This window comes from Vulpes lagopus, chromosome 8, assembly GCF_018345385.1.
Source record: "Vulpes lagopus strain Blue_001 chromosome 8, ASM1834538v1, whole genome shotgun sequence".
NCBI classification, from domain to species: Eukaryota; Metazoa; Chordata; class Mammalia; order Carnivora; family Canidae; genus Vulpes; species Vulpes lagopus.
In genome coordinates, this window is record NC_054831.1 from 33944633 (window position 1) to 33967682 (window position 23050).

The following is a 23050-nucleotide window of genomic DNA, read 5'->3' on the forward strand; positions in this document are numbered from 1 at the left end:
TCCAAATTGATAATTAGGGCAATTAAGTTACATATTAACAGATATAGCTATCACTCAACACCATGACATATCTCAGGTACTTCCTAATCCCCCAGTCCCTTCTGCCTTTCCGATCAATAGTTAATTATCTGTTGGGATAACTGGATAAAAGAATTAAGCCTGATCACTATCCCACATCACACATAAAACTTAATTCAAAACGGATCAAAGTCTTCAATATAAGAAGCCAGTATTAGAAGAAGACACAGGCATAAATACAAATCTTCATGATCTTGGATCAGGCAATGATTTCTGAGATACGACAACAAAAGAAAAAATAAATAACTTGGACATCATCAAAATCCAAATTTTCTGTTTCAAAGGACATCAAAAAAAGTAAAATACAACTCACAGAAATGGAGGAAAATATTTGAAAATCATATTATCTGTTAAGGGACCTGTATCTAGAATACATAAGGAACTATTACAACTCAATTTTAAACAGACAAATAAACCAATAAAAAAATAGACAACAGATTTCAATAGCATTTTTCCGAAGAAGACACACAAATGGCCCACAACCACATAAGAAGATATTTAATACATTAACCATCACAGTAATGCAAATCAAAATCACAATGTGATACCACTTTATATGAAATAGGATGGCTATAAACGGACCGATAACAAGTGTTGCCCAGGATGTGGAGAAATTGGAAACCTCATATAATGCTGGTGAGAATGTAAAATGGTACAGCTAGTTTAGAAAACAGCTTGGCAATTCCTCAAAAGATTAAACACAGAGTTTCTATATGATCCAGCAATTCTACTCCATGGATATATCAGACAAATGAAATGTAAGTCCAAGCATGAACTTATAATGAATGTTCATAGAAGCAGCATTATTCATAGTAACCAAAAAGCTGAATTAACCCAACTGTCAGTGATCAATAAATAAAAATGTGGTATATCTTTACAAGAGAAAATTATATGTACGTAGAGACAGAAAGAGAGGAAAAATGAAATAAAGGGACAGAATATTTTCAACTGGTGAATCTTGATATTGGGGCACACACCAATTCTGTCAATTACTCTTGTAGTATCTCTGTATGTTTGGAATTATACCAAAATAAAAAGATGCAAAAGAGAAAGCACATAATAAAAAATTATGAATAGGGAATGACAGTGAAAATTTAAGACTGCCTCATTTAACACGATACCATTCTAAATGATCAAATGTATTTGATACAAAATACACATTTTACAAGGTCTATTAGCTATTCATTTATCTTAAAAGATAAATCATTTTTTAAAAAGCCAACCAGGGAACACCTGGGTGGCCCAGCAGTTTAGCGCCTGCCTTCCGCCAAGGGCGTCATCCTGGAGTCCCGGGATCAAGTCCCACGTCAGCATGGAGCCTGCTTCTCCCTCTGCCTGTGTCTCTGCCTCTCTCTGTGTGTCTTTCAATAAATAAATAAATAAAATTAAAAAAATAAAATAAAATAAAAATAAAAAGCCAACCATTTTATATTAACTAAGTTAAACTTGATTTATAGGCCCTCTTCAAGGTACAAAGCTAAGTAATTATCCAATTCCCTCCCCAATGATTAAATAGATCACCAAGAAATTGCCAAAATTAGAAATTATATCAGAACTGGGTTCTTTGAAACTGATTACCTTAATTACTGCTGAAAATACAGCTTAATTTTTTTAAAAGATTTTATTTATTTATTCACAAGAGATAAACAGAGAAGGCAGAGGGAGAAGCAGGCTCCCTCTGGGGAACCTGATGCAGGACTTGATCCCAGGACCTTGGGATCACAACCTGAGTCAAAGGTAGACGCTCAACCACTAAGCCACCCAGGTGTTCCTAATATAGCTTAATTTAACTCCATTGTCATGCCTTTTCTCCTATACTTAAAGGAAGCAATACTGGACTGGAGTTCAGATAGCCAACAAATGGCTACTAGGCAAACATCTACGGTTAGATATGAATTCATCTCTAACCAATTCATCTCTCTATTCATCAAGTAGAATATCCAAAGGTCAACATCAAGATCTATTTTTGCTTAAACAAGGAATTATTTCTTTTGGGAACACTGTAGCTGTGCTTATTTTCAGATGACATGTTTTGCAAAGCTTTACCTAAATACATTATGAAAATATTTTATGTGTATGTATCTTTAAACAAACTTTGTTTCCAAACTCCCACAGCACTGTTTCCCTTTAAGAAACAGCCACTCTTCAGCCAACTACATTTTCCCCTAAAACAGAGATTTAAAATTGGCTCCAATATATGCAGTGTAACTTTTGTTGATTTTCCCTACATATATAATTAATGTTTTGATAGCTCCATATGGCCTGTTACTTTTTAAATCTGTCTCAAAGTTTTTCAACATCTTTTTTACTAACAAAAACTGGAGCAAAAATCATATTACAACACTCAAAGGGAAAATTCTTTAAAAAGCAAACCTAAGAAAATATGTGCCTTTTAACAACAACAAAAAAAACATACTGAAGATATAAAATTAATAACTAGTAGAAAGATGATTAGAGAGCAAGGATAAAAGCGGAAAAGTGATTAACATCCCTGCTGCCCCACAGAGCAACAGCTCACCATGATTGCCTTGGGGAAGAAAACTGGAGAAGTTAAGATCTGAGTCAGACTAAATGCCCTATACAGAACTTCAGTTTTCTACTACATGAATATATTACATTGAAAATAGAAGAGTTGTACCTCATCCCACTCAGCCCCTTTAAAATCCCACAATTTTACCAGCTAAAAATAGTAGGTAATTTCTAGTATGTGAATGCAGCAACTCTTGGCTCTGTTGGAATAAAGATGAGTCTCATCCTAAATCTCTGATATGGCTGAACATGTATTTTCTATTTGCTTGTCATCTGTCTTTTTTCTCCTAAATAGATTCCCTAGCTCCCCATACCCAGGCCCCCAAGAAAAGACTGATTAAAGACATGTACAACAGGTTTATATTAAATTTCCTCTATAATTAGATCAAGAAAAAAGAATGTGACACAGGTGGCTGATGAGCTTTTTTATTCAAATAAACTGTTAGAAGCTCAAAAAATAGCAGCTAACTCCTAAGTTTTTATTTTTATTTTTTAAAATATTTTATTTATTTATTCATGAGAGACAGAGAGAGAGAGAGACAGAGAGAGAGAGAGTCAGAGGGAGAAGCAGGCTCCATGCAGGGACCCTGACATGGAGCTTGATCCCAGGCCTCCAGGATCATGCCCTGGGCCGAAGGTGGCGCTAAACCACTGAGGCACTCAGGCTGCCCCACTCCTAAGTTTTTAAATGTATTACTAAATTTAATTCATTCAACAATCCATATTCCCATTTTATATTTGGAAAAACTGAGACTCGGTGATGTTAATTTGCCTAACATCAGCTAAGAATTGAACCTAGATTTGTCTGATTCAACTATGATAAAAATGAAGAGACTCTAGATAGTATAGCTTTCAACCTATGAATAAGCAGCAAATGTTCTAGAAAAGCAAATCATAAACCTGAGGGACGCCTGGGTGGCTCAGCGGTTGAGCATCTGCCTTCAGCTCAGGTCATGATCCTGGAGTCCTGGGATGAAGTCCCACATCAGGTTCCCCACAGGGAGCCTGCTTCTCCCTCAGCCTGTGTCTCTACCTCTCTCTGTGTGTCTCTCATGAATAAATAAATAAAATCTCTAAAAAAAATCATAAACCTTAGAGTAAAAAATACAAATTTTTCAACTTTAATAACTGATTTTTTAAAAAGTAGATATATGTACCTATAATTTAACCCATTTAAACTTATTTTGGAATTCCTGGGTGGCTCAGCGGTTCAGCGCCTGCCTTTGCCCCAGGGCGTGATCCTAGAGTCCCGGGACTGAGTCCCGCTTCAGGCATGGAGCCTGCTTCTCCCTCTGCCTGTGTATCTGCCTCTATGTCTATGAATAAATAAATAAAATCTTAAAAATAAATAAATAAATAACTTATTTTGTATTACTCATAATTAGCTAGAAATAAAAGTTTTACATTTTTATATTAAAAAAGGTCTTCAAAGAATAAACATACTACCTTACTATGCATACTTGAACAGTATCTTCATCCACAAAGATCAAATTAGAGAATGCCAAATTAGTCTTATGGAAAGTCAGCCAAAAAATCCAATGTAATCACATGTTACTTGGAGAAAATGATTTCGTTTCCTGACAAAAATTCACTTCCCACCTTCTTCCTTTTCCTTCCTAGGAACACTACTATTAGTCAGCAATAGCCCCATTATCTACTAAATGTTTCCATTTATTCGACTCTCTTCTGCAAAGTTGTAATGAAATTTTAAATCTTGTTAGTCCATTGAATTGTGTATTCTAAAACGAAAAAAATTAAATTTCATTTCTAAAAAAACTTATATTTTCTTTCAACATGCTTTACAAACCTACAGAGATAAAGTATTTTTAGCCAGAATTAAGTCATCTATGAAAATTACCACAAATAAACTATTTGGTTGTCAAAAGGATATAATTTGGAGGAAGAAAGTTCCAGCTCAAGACTTGATTGGCGAGTGCAAGGTAACGCTGAAATACCGAAGACATCTGAGCATTGAGGTTTTCCCGCCTGCTGAACTCCTGAAGAACTTCAACTGTTAACATGAAGATCTGACGAAGGTCTTCTTCCTATAATAAATCACACATATTAATCAAAAGCATATTCAAAATGTATTCCCATTTAAGAACTATAAAATGAAACAAAAACCTTAAAATTTTCAATAGAAAACACTACCTCTTTAAGAACATTTTCCATTTTTAGGCCTGCTCATAATTTATATTGCAGTATGCTTTCAAGTGACACTGGTTTGAATGAATACACCTACTGTAATATAAATTCTACTCCACAAAGAAGTTGAGTCTTTACAACTACTACAAAGCTGGAGGGGTCAGTTGCTTTTGCACAGAGCCCTCGGATTTAAGCCAATGCCTTCACATAACTTTACTTCAGAGCCAAACAATACATATGAGACAAAGAGCCCACACCATCTGCAATAACATTTTAAATACATGGCCCTCGTTGGCTCTCTGCCAGGCCTATTTTAAGGGCCAGCTAAATCCCACCAATTGAATTAGTTACATCTAAATGCAATAAGAACAAATAAATAATCTAAGGATCTTTGGAGGGGTATTTCCTTTTTGTTTAAAGACTAGAATTAAACAAGAAATCTAAAATTGTCAACTATGTTCACCAAATCTTCATCCTATGCTATCTTTTAATTTTTACTAAATGCTATGAAATCACAATACAACTCTTCAAGTACAGGCCATCATTCAACTAGATAAAATAAATGTTCTCACTCCATTAGAAATAGATTGTATAAAAAGTAAACAATCTAATAAAACATAAAAATATCAATACCTGAAAAACTCTTTTGCAGTTACCATGGAATTCCATACTGAGTCCAATGTTGCTAGTTTTACTTGAACTTGAGAATTCACTCAATAGTGCAGTTAGAATGGAACAGGCCAGAGTTTGCTGTAATTATTTGATAAGAAAAAACTATAAGGCATTTTTTTCCAGTGCTTCGCTTCAATACAGTATTTGTTCAAAGGACATTTTCTATCTTCAGATCTTTCATTATATCTTTAGATCTTATAACTACCAGTCAGAAAACTAGATATGACAAAGTAAAGACTGGCTCTTCTAAGTAGCCTAGTAATTATAAATAGTACTTCCTCAATTTCAGTGATACAAATCCATCTAAGACTTAAACTCAGGACACATACCTACTCAAACATAGAGTGCAAATGACATTTCAAGATAATGTTGAATGTATTATTTCATTTACTTCATACGACAATCCATATCCCCATTTTACATTTTAACGAGTTTTTTTTTTTTTTTTACAAGTGAGATTTAAAGAGGGTAAGTAGGGCAGCCCGGGTGGCTCAGCGGTTCAGCGCTGCTTTAAGTCCAGGGCCTGATCCTGGAAACCCGGGATCGAGTCCCACGTCAGGCTCCCTGCATGGAGCCTGCTTCTCCCTCTGCCTGTCTTTTTCTCTCTTATAAATAAATAAAATATTTATAAATAAATAAATAAAGTAAGTAAGTAAGTATGTATGTATGTATTTAAGGCCAGCTGAGATTTGAATACAGGTTTGTCTGGCTCTATGTTCTCAGGTTTATAAAGTGTATTTCCAAGCAGATGAAAAGTGAAAACGGAATTTATAGCATCCAAAACATCAACCAGGTAATTCTCCAAAGTTTTTTAAATTGAAAATGAAGATTTTCCTTCTTAATGGCTCTATCCAACAGGCTCCTAACATCAGCTTACTGCTTTTACTCACAGACTAGAGTCAAGGTGCCAAGGATGGAGAGGATACAAATTATTTTGGCAAGTTTCCAGGGGTTAAACAGAAATATGCACACTACCTCTAAACAACGGAAAGATTAAAGTCAAGATGATACTATTTATGCAAGCTTATACAACAGCTGAGCACAGTCATACCCACCCACCAACTGCAACATCTTTGTTCAGAAATGCTTCTGATGTTAGTACCTTGACCTTACAGATGCTTATCTTGGCAAATCTTAGCAAATATACATAAAATTAAATTCCCAAAGAATGGCATGAGTTAATATTTGCTGAAGCTGAAGGATGGCCAATATACTATATGTCTATATTTGCATATGCCTGAAACTTTCCTCTAAAAATTGTAAAAAAAAGAATTAAATTATTTGCCTCCTAATCTCAATTAAAATAAGCATGGCTGTATAATCAATATTTATGGGTGGTACACCAGCGCATACATTCAAGCTGTTTCTTACACTTTGCCATACCAGGAAACCCTAACAATAGAGAATATATGCCAGTTCCTTCAGGAATCTGGGGGTATAGATCAAGCTGCCTTCATCAATGGTAAAAGTACTTTTAATATGCCTGGTTTAGTTTAAACACACACATGCACGCATGCACACTCTCAAACACACACTCACCTTTTGTAGTTTTACTTTAAAATATACATTTCTTTTAATATAAAAATGTCCCCCCTTCCCCAAATCATTGTACAAGTTTAACTACCTTTGCATGATCCCAACCACATGGAGGAAGAAACCTAGACTGAGAAACCAAGCACTAAAGAGAAACCTCTTACAGAGAAAATAGTCTGTTGCATACTCACCTCATTGTATACATTAACAGGATCTTAATAACTCACTAGTAGAATCCCTTCATTTTTTTTAAGTTAAGAAAATCATAGTTTAAAAAATAGCTTTCTTTTAAAATGGTGATTAATGATCCAACAATCAAAACCTCACAGATACATTTAAATAATCCTGGGACCAACTATGAACAGAGTTTTTAACATATCTAAGCTTTAGTGGGGAAAGTAGCTATTAAATTCAAATTAATAAAATTCAAAGCAAAAAACACACAGAGATCTAACACAATATATTACAAGATCCTCTTATTCTGGAAACATTTTATAGCATACCATATTTTATGTCTTTTAACCTTGGCTCCTCTTACATCCTTTCTAAATAAGACTTCAGTGAATAGAATATTATGAACTGAGAAGCTCTCACTAAACACAAATTAATCATTCTTACAAATAAACTATTATCTGTAATAGTTTTACAAAAGTAATTTACAAATTCCCACAAACTATTAGTGTCAACCTCTATTCAACACAAAATGGCGTATTTTAAAACTATGAGCACATTCAAATTTTCAATAACACAACTCTAATTAATGAAACATGTACTCACAATGAAGCTTTATTTTTATGTGAAATAAACATTTCCTAAGAATACATGCATGTGTTTGAATCAAGATAAAAAAAAAAAAAGAAAAGATAAAAATCCTTCCTTAAGAAGGCGCCACATCCAGCGTGGAGCCCCATGGGAAGCCTGAACTCACCACCCTGAGACCAAGAGTCAGATGCTTAACCGACTGAGCCACCCAGGTGCCCCAAAAAGAATTTTTAGAAATAAAAGTCTCCTTTAACTCCAAACTTCATCACACAAACAAGGAGCCTAGGAAGATGGGATGGCTTCATGAGCAGCAATAGGGATTACCTCTCCAAAACAGCAAACTTTCACATTATTGAAGTAAAATTCACCCATAAAGCAAAGTACATTCTTAACACATGATAATTAAGAACAAAAAAAAAGCACAGTCTAAAAGTATAGACTCAGTTTTCTGAACATAAGAATATTTTGTTTTTAATTTTTTCCTATATCTTAATCTTAGAAAAACCAGAAAGTACAGAAAAGCACAAAGAAAACTGTCCACAATCCTACTATCCACAGGTTATTACTGTGAATATCTGCCCAGTTTTCTAATTTTTTAATACATAGGTATACATCATTTATATATCATTACTATCACTTATATGTAGTTTTGCATTCTTTTTTCCACTTTATACTTATGAAATGAGACAAAGTTATTTCTTCTCAAATTACTGCTATGTGAAGAAATACACAGAAATATATTAATCACGCAGCATAGTAACAAGTATTATCAGAAACCAAATATTCCAGTATTAACCTACCTAAAACTATCAGCTTTAAAAGAACTAAAATTCAGCAAGATAGTCTCATCATTAAAAGGTATCAGCTTAACTGCTCCTTAATTTGGAATCCCTGTAAGGATTTGAGATTAACATTATAAACATTCAATATACCATATCACCAGGGTTCAAAGGTACCTAATTAATAGAAATTCCTCAAGAATGATGACTAATTAAGCAGTGATTATACAGTAAGAGAGCAAAGCACTTCTACACATATCAACACAATATTTCTCCCTACTCACAGATCACGTATCACATTGTGGCCAGGACTCATTTCCCAACATGTTTACTCATTTCTGGTATTTGATTATCAATTAAATCTCATTAAAAAATCAAGTTACCTTCATAGTAGATGCAGTGCACTGCTGAAGGTAACTAAGAAAGCAAGCCAAAAGTGAAATCCTACAGGGAAAAGACAATAGCTCCTTCTCAGGACAAAGAAGAAAGGGAGGGAAAAGCATCAAATCTGCCTCTGACAGATCATAAGTTTTTGTTTTTCTTACCCTTGTAGAAGGTTCCTGTCTGCTTGTTTCAGACTTTCAGGTCTCAATGGTTATCCCAAGTGTATTACCTCTTAACTCCCCCTCTACTGATCAGTACCTTCAAGTGCTGCCTCTTTGCCCTTTGTCACATAGTCAGGGCTAGATATTATTTCTGTAGTAGGCTCTGATACTTAAGAGGGCCAGAAACAAAATCTGTTGTAAATAATTGAGAGTGGTGAATTTCAACGAAATCAGATCAAAGTTAACTGATAAGTAGTATACTATAAGACTGTCATTCTAAGTTAACAGTGATTAAACCAGTATAAAATACCATTAGTACAAATCTTAGAAGTATTAGAGGTTAACATAACAATGCTTCATTTATCCAAGATCATAGAAAATTAAGTTAATATCCAAATGCAATCAGCAAACATTTTTAATGCAACTTCCTTCATGTGAATTTTTCCAAATGAATTATTTCTAAGGCAATTATTGTATGATATTGTAAAAAAGTGAATACTTGGAATCTACTGAAACATATGAGGTTTTACACCCTTTGACAAAGGCACCAGAGCTCAATCTTTTTGATTTATGTTTGCTTCAGTTTTTCTCAACCATCCTTTGTTGGTGTCTATCACTCATTGCTGTTGGCAATCTGACTACACTAACAAGTAGCTCTAAATCAATAATTTTTATTTGCAACAAGTTAGAAACCAAATATTAAAACTATGTCCAAACTAAATTCTAAATTACTCTACAGGACTCTTACAAGTGGCTAATACAAGAATCTTATTGTTTTGACAGAGGAGTCAGAAAACCTGGGTTCTAAGAGATATACCACTTCAGGTAATTAATTGAGGGCAAATCACTTCATCTATCCTGGCCTCAATTTTCTCATCTATAGAAAGGGTTAACAACCTTTTTTTTAATTCATAGATCTGTCCAAATGTTCAAATTAGATGTGTGTAAAAGTATTATGTATATAGGTGGCAGCTTATGATCTGATAAGGTAAGATGACAACAGTATTTTTATCATTATTAACAACAACAATCTATTTTAGATTTTTTGGTCCCATTTCTTGACTATTATCTACATTCCATCAAATTAAAATCACAAGATCACTTATCAGTTAAAAAAAGAAAGCTACAACTAAAGCATCATTAAAGCAATATAGCAGATGCTCAGTAAATCTTAGCTGGATTAACGAATCAACATTTACATCTGTGATTAACATCATACTAACAAAAAGCAAGTGGAAAATGCATACATGGTGTGTTCACTATTTTTTAGCAGTTGATACATTTCAAAAAGAAAATTTAAATATGTAAAACAAATAGAAAATTCAATGAGGTCTCAAGGTTATAAATGAGTTTTAATGTTTTCTTTCACTGAAGTACTAAAAACTCACAAGTTAATTCACTAACAACGTAAATAACTGCTGTCTTCACATTACAAGTCCTACAGCAGCGTTCTCATTTCTAGTGAAAGCCATTAATTTCATGATAGTGAAAAATACCCTTTGAGAGCTTGCCTTACTCACCAGCTTACTGTCCTAAGCACAAGATATTCAAACACTAACTCCAGCTGACAAAATAAAATACTCTTGCTCAGAGAGAGGATTGTCTCTTATAATAGCCTGGCTCTTACCCCAGGAGATTTATTACCAAGAATAAACTTTATGAAAGGTTGCCATACATAAAGCAGACTTCCAGCTGCTCTTCTAAGCAAACATCAATGAGACTTGTGATAAGAGAGATTAGGTTGGCTATCACATCCAGGGGCAGCACTGCTGTAGACAAGTGAATTTCTCACCCACTTCTCTCTAGCATGGCAAAGAGGAAGACAGGAGGCTTAAACGCTAAATTAAACAGCTTTAAAAGTGACTTAATATATGCCTACTACTTTCAAAGGAAATAAACATGAAACAGATGAAAAATTTAGCTTAAATGTTAATTTAAAATAAAAAATTTAGCTAATTTCCTTAGGAAGTAAAGTATCTATGTCTATCCCTTTCAAATTAGTAGAGTGGGTCTGATACTATTACAAACAGATGAAGTAACCACAGCAACCTTTATAACCACAGAAGGAAAACAGCCTGTCTACAAAGATATGCATGAAACAACTTATCATTTAATAACTGTACAAACACAACTATACTGAGAATACATCATGATACCTGGAAAATGGACTGTATTTAAAAAAAATACAATCTCCTTAGGAAATGCTTTATGAATTAGATATTTTTCCATAAAACTATCTGTAAACAACTATAAGAAACTTTTTTTTAAGGATTTTATGTATTTATTCATGAGAGACACAAAGAGAGAGGCAGAGACATAGGTAGAGGGAGAAGCAGGCTCCCTGAAGGGAGCCAGATGTGGGACTCAATCCCAGGACTCCAGGATCACGCCCTGAGCCTAAGGCAGACGCTTAACCACTGAGCCACCCAGGAGTCCCTATAAGAAACTTTTATTTTTTAAAAGATTTTATTTATTTATTCATGAGATACAGAGAGAGAGAGACAGAAAGAGAGAGAGAGAGGCACAGAGACATAGGCAGAGGGAGAAGCAGGCTCCAAGCAGGGAACCCATGTGGGACTCAATTCCAGGTCTCCAGGATCATGCCCTGGGCTGAAGGCGGTGCTAAACCGCTGAGCCACCTGGGCTGCTCAACTTCTTAAAGTATTTAAAGGAAAGTCATCATGTTGGTTACCAGTATTTTTTTTCTAAATACACAATTAGTTTCCACTCAAGAATAAAAGCATAAATACTTTCTTCTGATTTCTATACTTAAAATCCTACTTGACAGAAAAAGAGATGACGTATATGTCCCAAAGTTCTATAAGCAAAGGAGTGTTAAACTACTAGGAAGAAAAAACACACATTTGTTGAATGCTGACTAAATGTATTTAATACTGTCTTTTCTCATCTGAGAAGCCCCAGAAATGGACATTATGATGTTTTGTTTTGTTTTTTTTTTACAAACATTATTAGTAAATCCGGTCCTAGAGATGGTAAATAATTTGTACAAGGTAGTAAGGTAGTAAATGGCAGAGCTGCGATTTAAGCCTAAATGTGAATCCAAAATCAGAATCAGTGTTCTATTACACCATATTGCCCCTAAGCTTATTTGAACATGTACTTTAGTACAAGGGAATGCACCACCAAAAAATATAAAAAGGAAGTGGGAAAGCCAGACTACATACAGTTTCTGACCAGTGAAGGTTGATGGAAGAAGTATGACGAGTTAGTAAAACATAATAATTCATGAGATCAACTCATCTATAAAAAATCACCAGTTATCTCTTCTTTTCAAATAGCTGTTAAATTTACTCTTATAAAGTTTCAGTGTTCTGATTTTATCATGCTAGTATATCCTCCCTCCCGCTGATATTCTTGTCTCTGAGATTACGAAAATCTTAAGTAAATTCTTATAGCACTGCCACAAATTCTTAACAATCTCAGAAGGAAATAAAGAGAGAAGAAAATGTTTTACTGGTCTGTAACTCATTTTTTTTTAGAGTTGCCAAATGAGCTAGGTTCACTGCCAGGCAAGGACAAATAGGGATGGCCACACGGTGGCAGGGTGGGTATTTAACTTGCCATATAAATGTAAGAGTACTTTTCTAGTTTTTTTTTTTTTTTACTTTTCTAGTTTAATGTTCAGTGTAGTCACCAAAGTAAATTCATCCAGCAATCGAGAAATTAAATTCTACTTCCCACTACTGACTGCCTACTACTATAAAAGTTCTTAACCCTGTTAGTAGAAATTCAACTTAAAAAAACAAAAAAACTTTGTTTTGGAGTATTTCATGAGGATATTAAACTTATCCACTATTCTCAGAGTATATATACACTGTGAATAAAGCAAAATCTTCTCTAACTAAACAGTTACATCTGTTCCAATCATTCTTAGAACATGAGTTATTTCAGTAGCTCAAAAAGATCCAAATGCCAGGTTGGATTGGGACTATACTTTTTGTGGTGGGTCAAATTACCCAAGGGGAAAGAAAGAGAAGAAGACAATTCCCAAGAATGTGTTCATTCCTGAGAGGCAAGGGACTCCTGATCCTGTGCCTTCGGTATCTGGAGCCAAGAAGCTACTTGTGGGAGATGAGGCCAGGCCACAGAAATTCTACCTTAATATTGAAATCCCAGCTGACATGATCGCCAAACCAACAAGGGAAAAAGCATTAGTCATAAACATAGAGATACTAGAATTACTAGTTAATATTCTAAAGTTTAAATCCTGGTCAATCACAATGAGCTGGACTCCTTTACTGCAGATTAGCAAATGAAAACAGTATGTCTCAAGTAGAATCTAAAATATGAAAAATAACTTGATTCAGAGCAGCAGAGGCTAGGATAACATTTCTAAGTAGCAGCCTCCGTTCCAAAACTTCTGTACTTTTTTTTTCTTTCAAATTTTTATTTAAATTCTATTTACTTAACATATAGTGCAATAATATTGGTTTCAGGAGTAGAATTCACTGATTCCTCACTTATATATAACACCCAGTGCTCATCATAAACACATGCCCTCCTTAGTACTCATCACCCACTTAGCCCATCTCCCACCCAATCTCCCTCCATCAATCCTCATTTCTCTATTGTTAAGAGTCTCTTATGGTTTGCTTCCGTCTCTTTTTTCCTCCCTTCCCATATGTCCATCTATTTTGTTTCCTAAATTACAAGTGAAATCATGTAAGTGAAACCTTTCTCTGACGTATTCTGCTCAGCATAATATACTCTAGCTCCATCCATGTTGCTGCAAATGACAAGATTTCATTCTTTTTGATGGCTGAGTAATATACCGTTGTATGTATATATACACACATACCACATCTTCTTAATCTATTTGTCAAACGATGGACACTTGGGCTCTTTCTATAGTTTGGCTAGTGTAGACAACGCTGCTATAAACATCATAGTGCAGGTACCCCTTCCCTACCACCTCTGGCTAGTTATAGTCTCCACTTGTTTTTCCTTCAAACATCAATTGACAGCCACCATTGGATTGCACACATGGCCATTAGTTGGGCAACGAATATTAACAAACATTGCATATAACAAGATTATCATTATACAACTAATGTAGGCAACTCTGAGGCATCAGCATGACAAGAGCAAAGCTCATCATCAGAAATGGAGACAATGTGTACCAACAGAGACTGGTAAAGTATAAAGATTAACCTAAGTAAAAAGCAGCATCCCAATCATTTTTATCCAAAAATTTTAAATAGAATCTTGAGGATTATTTTCGAGAGCTTCTCACTACATAAAACAAAGCCAAAATGACTCATAAGATGCAATGATTCAAACATGCACATTTTTTAAGCTGTCAGTTTTGTGTAAACAATTAAACTTTCCAATACCAAGATTAAGTGAAAACAAATATAAAATGAGACTTTTGGATTATCAAAGTCTCTAAAACTGCACTGTCCAATATGGTTGCCACAAACTATACGTAACTATTGAATTTCAATTAAGAAAAAATAAAAACTCAGTTCCTCAGTCACACCAGCCACATTTCAAATGCTCAAAGCCACACATGTCTAGTGTAGCGGCTACATACTGAAGTACAGATCCAGAACATTTGCATCAACACAGTTCTATTGGAGAGCAGTACTCTTGATCAAAAATTGTTCTATATCTATACTGTGGTGGCAGTTCATACATAACTGTCACAATTCATAGACGTGTACATCTTAAATGGATACAGTAACACAAGTAAATTATTCCTCAATAAAGTTGATAAGGAAAAAAGAGAATAGATATACGACCACTGGTGTATTCCAAAGGAAAAATAAAACATACTTCGGGTATGTAGAGGAAGTTCTAAAGTCCTGACAACTTGCTTATGCAGTCCTTTAGTTGAGACCCTGGTACATCACACTGGGGATCCAAGCCAGTCAGGGACAGATGGCTAAGGCAAAGAGGAGAGTATGCATCTGCCTACGGTAAGAGGTTGAGGGGCAGGAGATCCAAGATACTATGGAAAGTAAGGCACAATGTGTAGAGCCCTCCAGAAATGTACCTCCATCCTAATCTCAAACCATCAAATTATTAAAATCTATTCACTAAGGGGCCACTGAAGATGTAAAGTAATTCAAAAGGAGCTGTAAGGTGCATAGCCTCACCTAGGTATCTTCCAAATGATTAAAGAAATTGGTATAATGAAAAAACTATCCAAAATATTTTAAGATTTAATACCTGAAAATCAGAAGAGCCAGGTATTAACAATCCCAATTCCTTCACAATACCCTTCAGCTGATAATAGTCAAAAGTTCTAACCAAGGATCATAGCTGATCACTAACACCAACTCCAATCCTTCTGCCTCTGACAGAATGGCTACCACCAATCACTCTCTAGGCATGACTAGTTCTCAAAAGGTAGACAAGACACTGAAAGGGGCAAAAACAGGTTCCCCATAGTAATTTGATCAAAAACAAGGGTTCTCAAATTTCTTCAGTTAACACCTAGTGGCCAAAATATACCTCAACCCATTAGTATAGCAACAAATAATTTTTGTTACATTACACGTCACTTTATATTTTATTCAAACATTTCTATTATCAATAGTAGTTATCAGTTTATTAAATGAGGGAAAATGCTCAATATAAAAGAAATGTTTAAGAATATTACAGTGTATTAGCTTATAGTATTTTATACAATTAAAATGATGATTATGAACACCGGCAATGTGTAAAAACAAAATCAAATGAAAAAGCAAAGTCACTCTATCTATAGTATGTAAATATAAAAAAGGACTAAAAGAAAACATGAACAAATGATAACTGCTTGATTCTTACACTGTGTACTTGTTCTTTAATATAGATATCATTACTGTTGTTATGTTGTCTCATACAAAATAAAAAATTGTAAATATTTATAAATACAGACAGCACACTTACCACAGTGGGATTGCCACTACTTATCAACTGGCTGACTTCATGAAAAATGCTTTTGCAGTCAATTGATTTATCTAAGGATCCTCGTTTTACAATTACTGCTACTGCTAATAGAATCTGTTCCCGAACATACTTTTGGAGGCTGTAAAACATAAAAATCATTATGAAAACCATTACATGAATCTAATATATAAAAATACTCCCAAATTTCTCACTGACTGAAGCAACTAAAACACCGCTTCTATCTGAGGATAGTGTAGAGCCTACTGGTTATGCACAGCTTCTAGAGTGGTAAGATTCAGATTTGATTCTGCTTTCCATCATTTACTGGCTATGTGACCCTGAGCAAGAGAGTTTCAGAGCCTCAAGCTCTCTCATCTATTAAAAGGAGGTAACAGTAACAGGGCTGTTACTAGGATTAAAGGTTCTTAAAACTGTGCCCAGTGCATACTAAGTCCTATATAAGTGTTAGCTGATTCAGGCAGTATTCAGTAGATGCAAGTCAGTTCACTAAGAGCCAGATTATGATTCTAACAATTAAAAGAAATTCTGGGGATGCCTGGGTGGCTAAGTGAGTTAAGCATCTGCCTTCAGCTCAGGTCATGATCCCAGGGTCCTGGAATCGAGCCCTACATCAGGCTCCCTGATCAGCCGGGCGGGGGGGGGTGTCTGCTTCTTCCTCTGCCCCTCACCCTGCTCATACACTTGCTCTAACCAGTACTAGTATAATCTTAAATTCATGCCCATGCACTTCTGGGTCTCTAAATGTCAATGTCTTCTGCCAAGATTGTGATGCCACTTTCTTCAGAGAGTGCGACATTACCAAAGAGGGCTCCCCACAACACACAATAGGCATTTACTACACATTTATACAAACAAACAAGTCTATGTCAAGTCTAAAGTGAAAAATACTCCTTCAAATAGACTTGAAATATTCATTAACAAATAAATGCAGAAATTCTATTACGTGGAAAAACAGGAGCTGACCAAAGTGAATTTTTCTATTTTTTGGGAAGGGGGAAGGGGGACACACAATAATTTCAAATACACTAACTACTACTAAAAAATGTACATAAAGTTAGCTTTATTTATTTTTTAAAAGATTTATTTGAGTGAGTGCATGCACATGTGGGGGCGGGGGCAGAGGGAGAGAATCTCCAAACAGACTTGCTGCTAAGCAGGGAGCCTGACCCAGGGTTTGATCCCTCGACCCTGAAATCATGACCTGAGCCAAAACCAAGAGTCTGATGCTCAACCAACTGAGTTACCCAGGCACCTCCATAAAACTACTTTTTTTTTTCATAAAGCTACTTTTAAGGAACTCCGATTGGCAAGAATTAACTTACTAGGAAAATAAATAATAATGGCTAACATTTGTTGGTGCTTATGATATGCAAGGCTTCCTATAAATTAATTTCACAAAAATTAAAACATTCAATCCTCACAACTATCTTTTGAATAAACAAATATTAACTCTAATAGTTAAGTAATAACAATTAAAAAAACTAATGCACAAAGAGGGTAAATAATCTGCCCCTGCACACAGACTGACAGAAGTGGAAATCACAGTCCCTTTCTCAACCACTCTGCATACTATCAAGTGCAACTTCCATTTGACTAAGCAAATTTTATCCAACTAAGAGGAAAAAATTCTGTGGACCAAATGAGAAATATACAATACTATGAAAGTAAGATTCATAATATGTTATCTAAGCAGCATACCAACAATTTTCACTTGAGTCCACACTGTAGGAAATTCTATAAAATAAAATTGGCTGTGTCATGAAAAACAAAAAAGGGTAAAATTATTCTATTTTTTTTTAAAGATTTTATTTATTTATTCATAGAGATGCAGAGAGAGAGAGAGAGAGAGAGAGAGAGAGAGAGAGAGGCAGAGACACAGGCAGAGGGAGAAGCAGGCTCCACGCAGAAAGCCTGACGTGGGACTCGATCCAGGGTCTCCAGATCACGCCCTGGGCTGCAGGCGGCGCTAAACCGCTGTGCCACCGGGGCTGCCCGTTAAAATTATTCTAGATTAAAAGAGACATAACTAAATACAACACATAATCTGTGGTTAAATCCTGGATCAAATAACCTATAAAGGAGGAAAGAATATTAATAACATTACTCAGACAACTAGGGAAATGAAAATACAGAATGAGAATTAGATTACATTTCTGCTGCCTACTTTCAGGTGGTTCGGGGGGAAATGCACATAGATGAGAGAAATCAAATATGACAAATGTTAACTAAGCTCCTACTAGGAAAAAAGTATGTGTGTGTTCACTGTACTCTTCTTCCAAATTTGCTGAAAGTTTTTTACAGAGTTTGGGAGAAAATATATAAGTGAACTATTTCAGTGTAGAACTCTATAATCAGCTCTAAAGTAGCTTCTGAAATAATGTGAAAATTATTTAAGAATGAGACTATTTTGGAAAATACAAGAGATCACACCCACGCACATATACAAACACAATCAAAACCACACATTTAAGTTTACCGAACTCTCCAGAGTTCAGTGGTTCCGATATGGGGAAGGTGGGGGTTCAATGAGCAGCTCCAGACAAGCCAGTATCACATCACACATCAAATGGCCTCATCAAACAACAAATTCAAATTTAAATAAAGAAGAAAACCAGCATGAAGAAGAGAAAGATTTGAAATCCGATCAATTTTTCCTTATTCTATTAAAACTGGAAAAAACAGTTTTTTTGGTTTCCAAGCCAAACCTTCCCTCTACCTACATCTGTATCCACTCATCTACAGAAAACGTTACCCTTTACACCTGTAATGTTTATAGGCTAGGTATATCTTGCCTTTTTTCTCTCATGCATTCTTCTATACGTAAAGCAACTAGCGCTAAACTGTGTGCTAAATTCATGTTAGTAAAAAAAAAAAAAAAAAATTTCATGTTAGTAATTATTATTAAACATTATGAACTCAGAGACTGTTAGTGAATAATCAGTAGGAACAAGGTATGCTTTAATTTTAAAGCTTTATGCATGTTTAATGCCATCCAACACATTCCTAATTATTAGCCTTTCTGATTACATAACGTTTTCTTCATTGAATTGGAAATGAACATCTACGCAAAAAGTATTCAATTGTCCAACTGCACAAATGGCATACACACAATGTGCACTGCTTCTTCCTAAAAGAAGACCTGGTATTTGGGGACTTAAAAAAAAAAAGGTAAGTAATAAATGAATTTCTTTTTCTTTCCTTTTTTTTTTTTTTTTAAGTAGGCTCCATGTCCAGCATGGACCCCAAGGCAGGGCTTAAACTCATGACTCTGAGATCAAGACCTGAGCTGAAATCAAGTCAGACGCTTAACCTGAGCCACCCAGCCATCCCAGCAAATGAATTTCTCCCCAAAGTTCTGTGACTGACAATTTTCTTTCTTTTTAAAAAAAATATATCATATAAGCAATGAATGTACAAATCTTATAAAATGTTCAAATAATAGAATGGTATAACACAAAAAGGAAACTTCCTTTTACCCTATTTCTGAAAACTGATCCATTTTCCAAAAGACACTACTAAAAGAATTTGGTGCTTTCTCTTCTACAACCTTATTAATGTACATTTCTGTGTGTGTGTGTGTGTGTGTGTATAAATATATACACCAGTTTACTTGATTATATATATATATATATATAAAACCAAATGATACATATATATATAGAACCAAGTGATGTGAACCAAGTGATAACAAACCAAACACTTGGTTTGTTAATGGTACTTAGATTTCCCTCTTCACCTGTCAGAGGATACTCACCTATGTCTTATAATACTTACCAAGTACCAAAAGAAGAAGTACAAAGGATTTTCTCTGGAGTCCAAGATCAACTTTTATTTATAACCAAAATCTTTGGAACTAAACCAACACAAAAAACCCTAACATCCAGAATAATCTTTTCAAAGAAACAAGATGTAGTTCCATAAGCTTAAGTAGTTCATTAAGTACCAAAAGCAATCCACAACCATGTGTGTGTGTTTTTAAAATAGAAGCCCCAAGCAGAGCTTAACCATAAACATATATCATTACAATAAAGAAAAAAAAGTTTAAAAAAAGCACAGCAGAAGTATTTTAGCAGTATCTCCACCACATACTTACTTAGGCCTTTGTAAGACATAGGTTAAAAGGAATGTTCGCAGTGACTCGATGCTACCTTTTTCCAAGAGAATCCACTCTCGGACAACTGCTTCCATTATGGCTGTGGCAGCTTGAAAGAGGACATAGTCCACTTTACTTGTTTCTGAGGAGAAAATTAGAAATTTTCTTTAAACAGCGGTTCATCTTCCTTTGAACATTCTGCATTTATTAATTTAAAAACAGAACTTTTCAGACAAGGAATAAGATGGTTACCTGTTCTTTTTTTAATCCAGTGACCTTGCTCTAGCACCACAAAGAGGTTAGTTCCTCTCAGAAGACACCCAGGCAGGTGGCAGCTAATCACCGATCACAATTTTCACAAACTTTCCTCACCTCTCTTCAACTGTTACTTCCAAAGCATGAAGAACTAAAAAATAACACAGCTTTAAAAAAAATAAAAATAAAAATATAAAGCAATCAGAAAATTTCCTAAGAGATTCTCACCCTGTGCAAAATAGAGCTTCATATCTACAAAATATCTGAAACTAGTCTTTGAACATTACTATTTGGGATGAGCCATGCTGTTAAAATATTTGTTAAGTGATTAAGCTTTCAGCAGGATGGCCCATCTCCAATAGCAAGTTCAGAAATAAACACAATCACTTTCTGGTTACATTTCTCAAAATGTTAAAAAAAAAAAATTAAGTCACATTTACACAAGGTGAGAAGTTCTTGTGAATTTTCTGATTGCAATACTGATCAAACTGAGTAAAATTCCAAAGCTACACTTAGAAAAACCCAGCCTTAACTAGCAAATTATAGTTTCTGAACTAAAAACTGAATCAGGAGGGAAAGAAAACATAGAAAATTAACATATGTAAGAAATATTTTAATTTTCTATTTTTTCTTTCTTTCACCAGTACCACTACAATTGGTTTCCAAACAGCATTATCAAAAGGGAGAAATAGTCAAAATGAAGTCAAGAAAAAGTAGAAATTTTCTGAAGTTCTAAAAAATAACCATCACATGAAATCCATGAAAAAGTCTATGATTAGATTGCAGGTTATTTGCCAGATCACTAGACATGAGTATCTGAAAGCCATGAGAAATTAACTCTAGGCATAGAATGGCACCTTCAAGAATTTATCAGAAGAGCATGAAGATATAGTCAGGCACATCATTTTCTCTCCTACTCAAACTTAGGTCATTTAAAACTCCTGTAAGTGATCTTGACACAATTAGTTATAAAAACGCATGAGAAAAGGTATACCTACAAAATTCCAATCAATTTAGACTACTACATATGAGTTTTGAACATATGAAAACTAGTAAGAGGAACCAATTCGGACTTTTTTTTTTAAGTTTGATTATTCCAATGCTATTTTAACATGAATTCTAATTAAGATGATAATCAGAACTCACAAAAATATAGAAACCTTAAAATATTATCAATAAATAAAGCAACAGCTTCCAAAAATGTAAACCTATTATAAAAAGATGTGTTTAAAGTTCCACGAGGGGGGGGGGGGGTGTTTTATTCAAAGAGGAAAAAAAAAAAAGAGGATTTGAAACAAACTAGCTGTATCTATTTAGATCACTTAAGGAGAAATATGGTACTGCTTCATAAAAGTAATTCAAGTAATCTTATTATAAACCTCTTCTTGAAAATAAATGACTGATGGCCTAATTTCATTTTCTATTGAAATAATAAAAATTTTAGGGACAAGAAACCTAAAATCCTTAACTATGGGTTTTAACAAAGAAGCAAAATCTTAGGGACTCACAAAATTTTGGAAATACAATTCCAAAGATCATCTAATTCATTTCCTGCATTTTACAGGTGAAGAAAGTATTGATGCACCAAGAGATTAAGAGAAGAAATTCAAGGTCACATGGCTGGTAAATGTTCGTTGAGCAACACTAACCCGCCCCTAAGAGCATATGCCAATGAAGAGAAGACCAAGCAAGCACCTTCTCGTTTTCATAAGCAATGAAACACGCTTATTTCTAACTGTGCTTATATCCAACCCATTCTTCCTGCCTTCTCCTCCTTTTTGTAAGGAATGGAGGAGGAAATAACTGCAGAAGGCAAGTGACTTTCAAAAGTTTCCAAGATGGGCAGCCTGGGTGGCTCAGCGCTTTAGTGCTGCCTTCAGCCCAGGACATGATCCTGGAGACCTGGGATCAGAGTCTCACGTTGGGATCCCTGCATGGAGCCTGCTTCTCCCTCTGCCTGTCTCTGCCCCCACCCCTCTCTGTCTCTCACGAATAAATAAATAAAATCTTAAAAAAAAAAAAAGTTTCCAAGATAACTCCTTCTTAAATAGCTGTTTGATATTAAATAGGCATATCTAAATTACTACTCCCATAAGAAGCTTACTCTAAGAATGGAGGAATCTGAAAAAAAGAAAAGCCAAATTCCAAATTTAAAAGGAGGAATTTTCCTAGCCTAATGAATTATACTTTCTCATAAAATTTATGAGTAGCTTTCATAAACTGCACTTACACATAATATAAATGTACAAATATGTAATATAAATGTTCCATATCCTATATGGAACTCTAGAAGCTACCAGCAAGATCAGACTTCACATGGACAAACAAGCCTTATTCTTGCTCTCCGCTCTAAAGATGCTCGAAATTGCAAGGTCTTCATGAGGAAATCACAACTTACCTAGAATTTCTGATACTTTTAGGATGATTTTCCACCGACCACGACACTGTCTAGATAACAAACTATTTTAGGCCACTTTAGCAGTAAGCTTTCACTTCCTACTTAGTAAACTCTCTTTAATAATAATTATGTAAATAAAATTCATTTCTATCATGTCAGCCATCTGAAACTACATAGAGCCATGAAGACGAAAGTTAAAGTGAAGTATATAATGAGAGGCAGAGCACTACATTCTGTTCAAAAAATATTTTCAAAAGAAAACTAAAACTATAGTAATCGAGTCCCAGATGTTCAGCTACTACATACAATCACCTCTCTGCTTAAAGACTTCTGTCCAAAGCATAAG

General features: G+C 34.8%; 1 protein-coding gene across 3 annotated transcripts in view; it reads right to left on the minus strand.

Moving 5' to 3' along the window:
• The window catches only part of XPO4 (exportin 4), a 119806-nt gene that overhangs the window by 67484 nt on the left and 29272 nt on the right, over positions 1-23050 (minus strand). For 2 of the 3 annotated variants that reach the window (XM_041768317.1, XM_041768316.1), the window contains 4 exons: positions 20052-20193; positions 15938-16076; positions 5386-5502; positions 4499-4652 (listed from right to left, as the gene is read on the minus strand). In XM_041768317.1, the coding sequence (XP_041624251.1) occupies positions 4499-4652; positions 5386-5502; positions 15938-16076; positions 20052-20193 (552 nt within the window). Of the gene's footprint in view, positions 1-4498; positions 4653-5385; positions 5503-15937; positions 16077-20051; positions 20194-20303; positions 20458-23050 lie in introns of all 3 variants that reach the window. The other variant, XM_041768318.1, reaches the window with a different exon arrangement.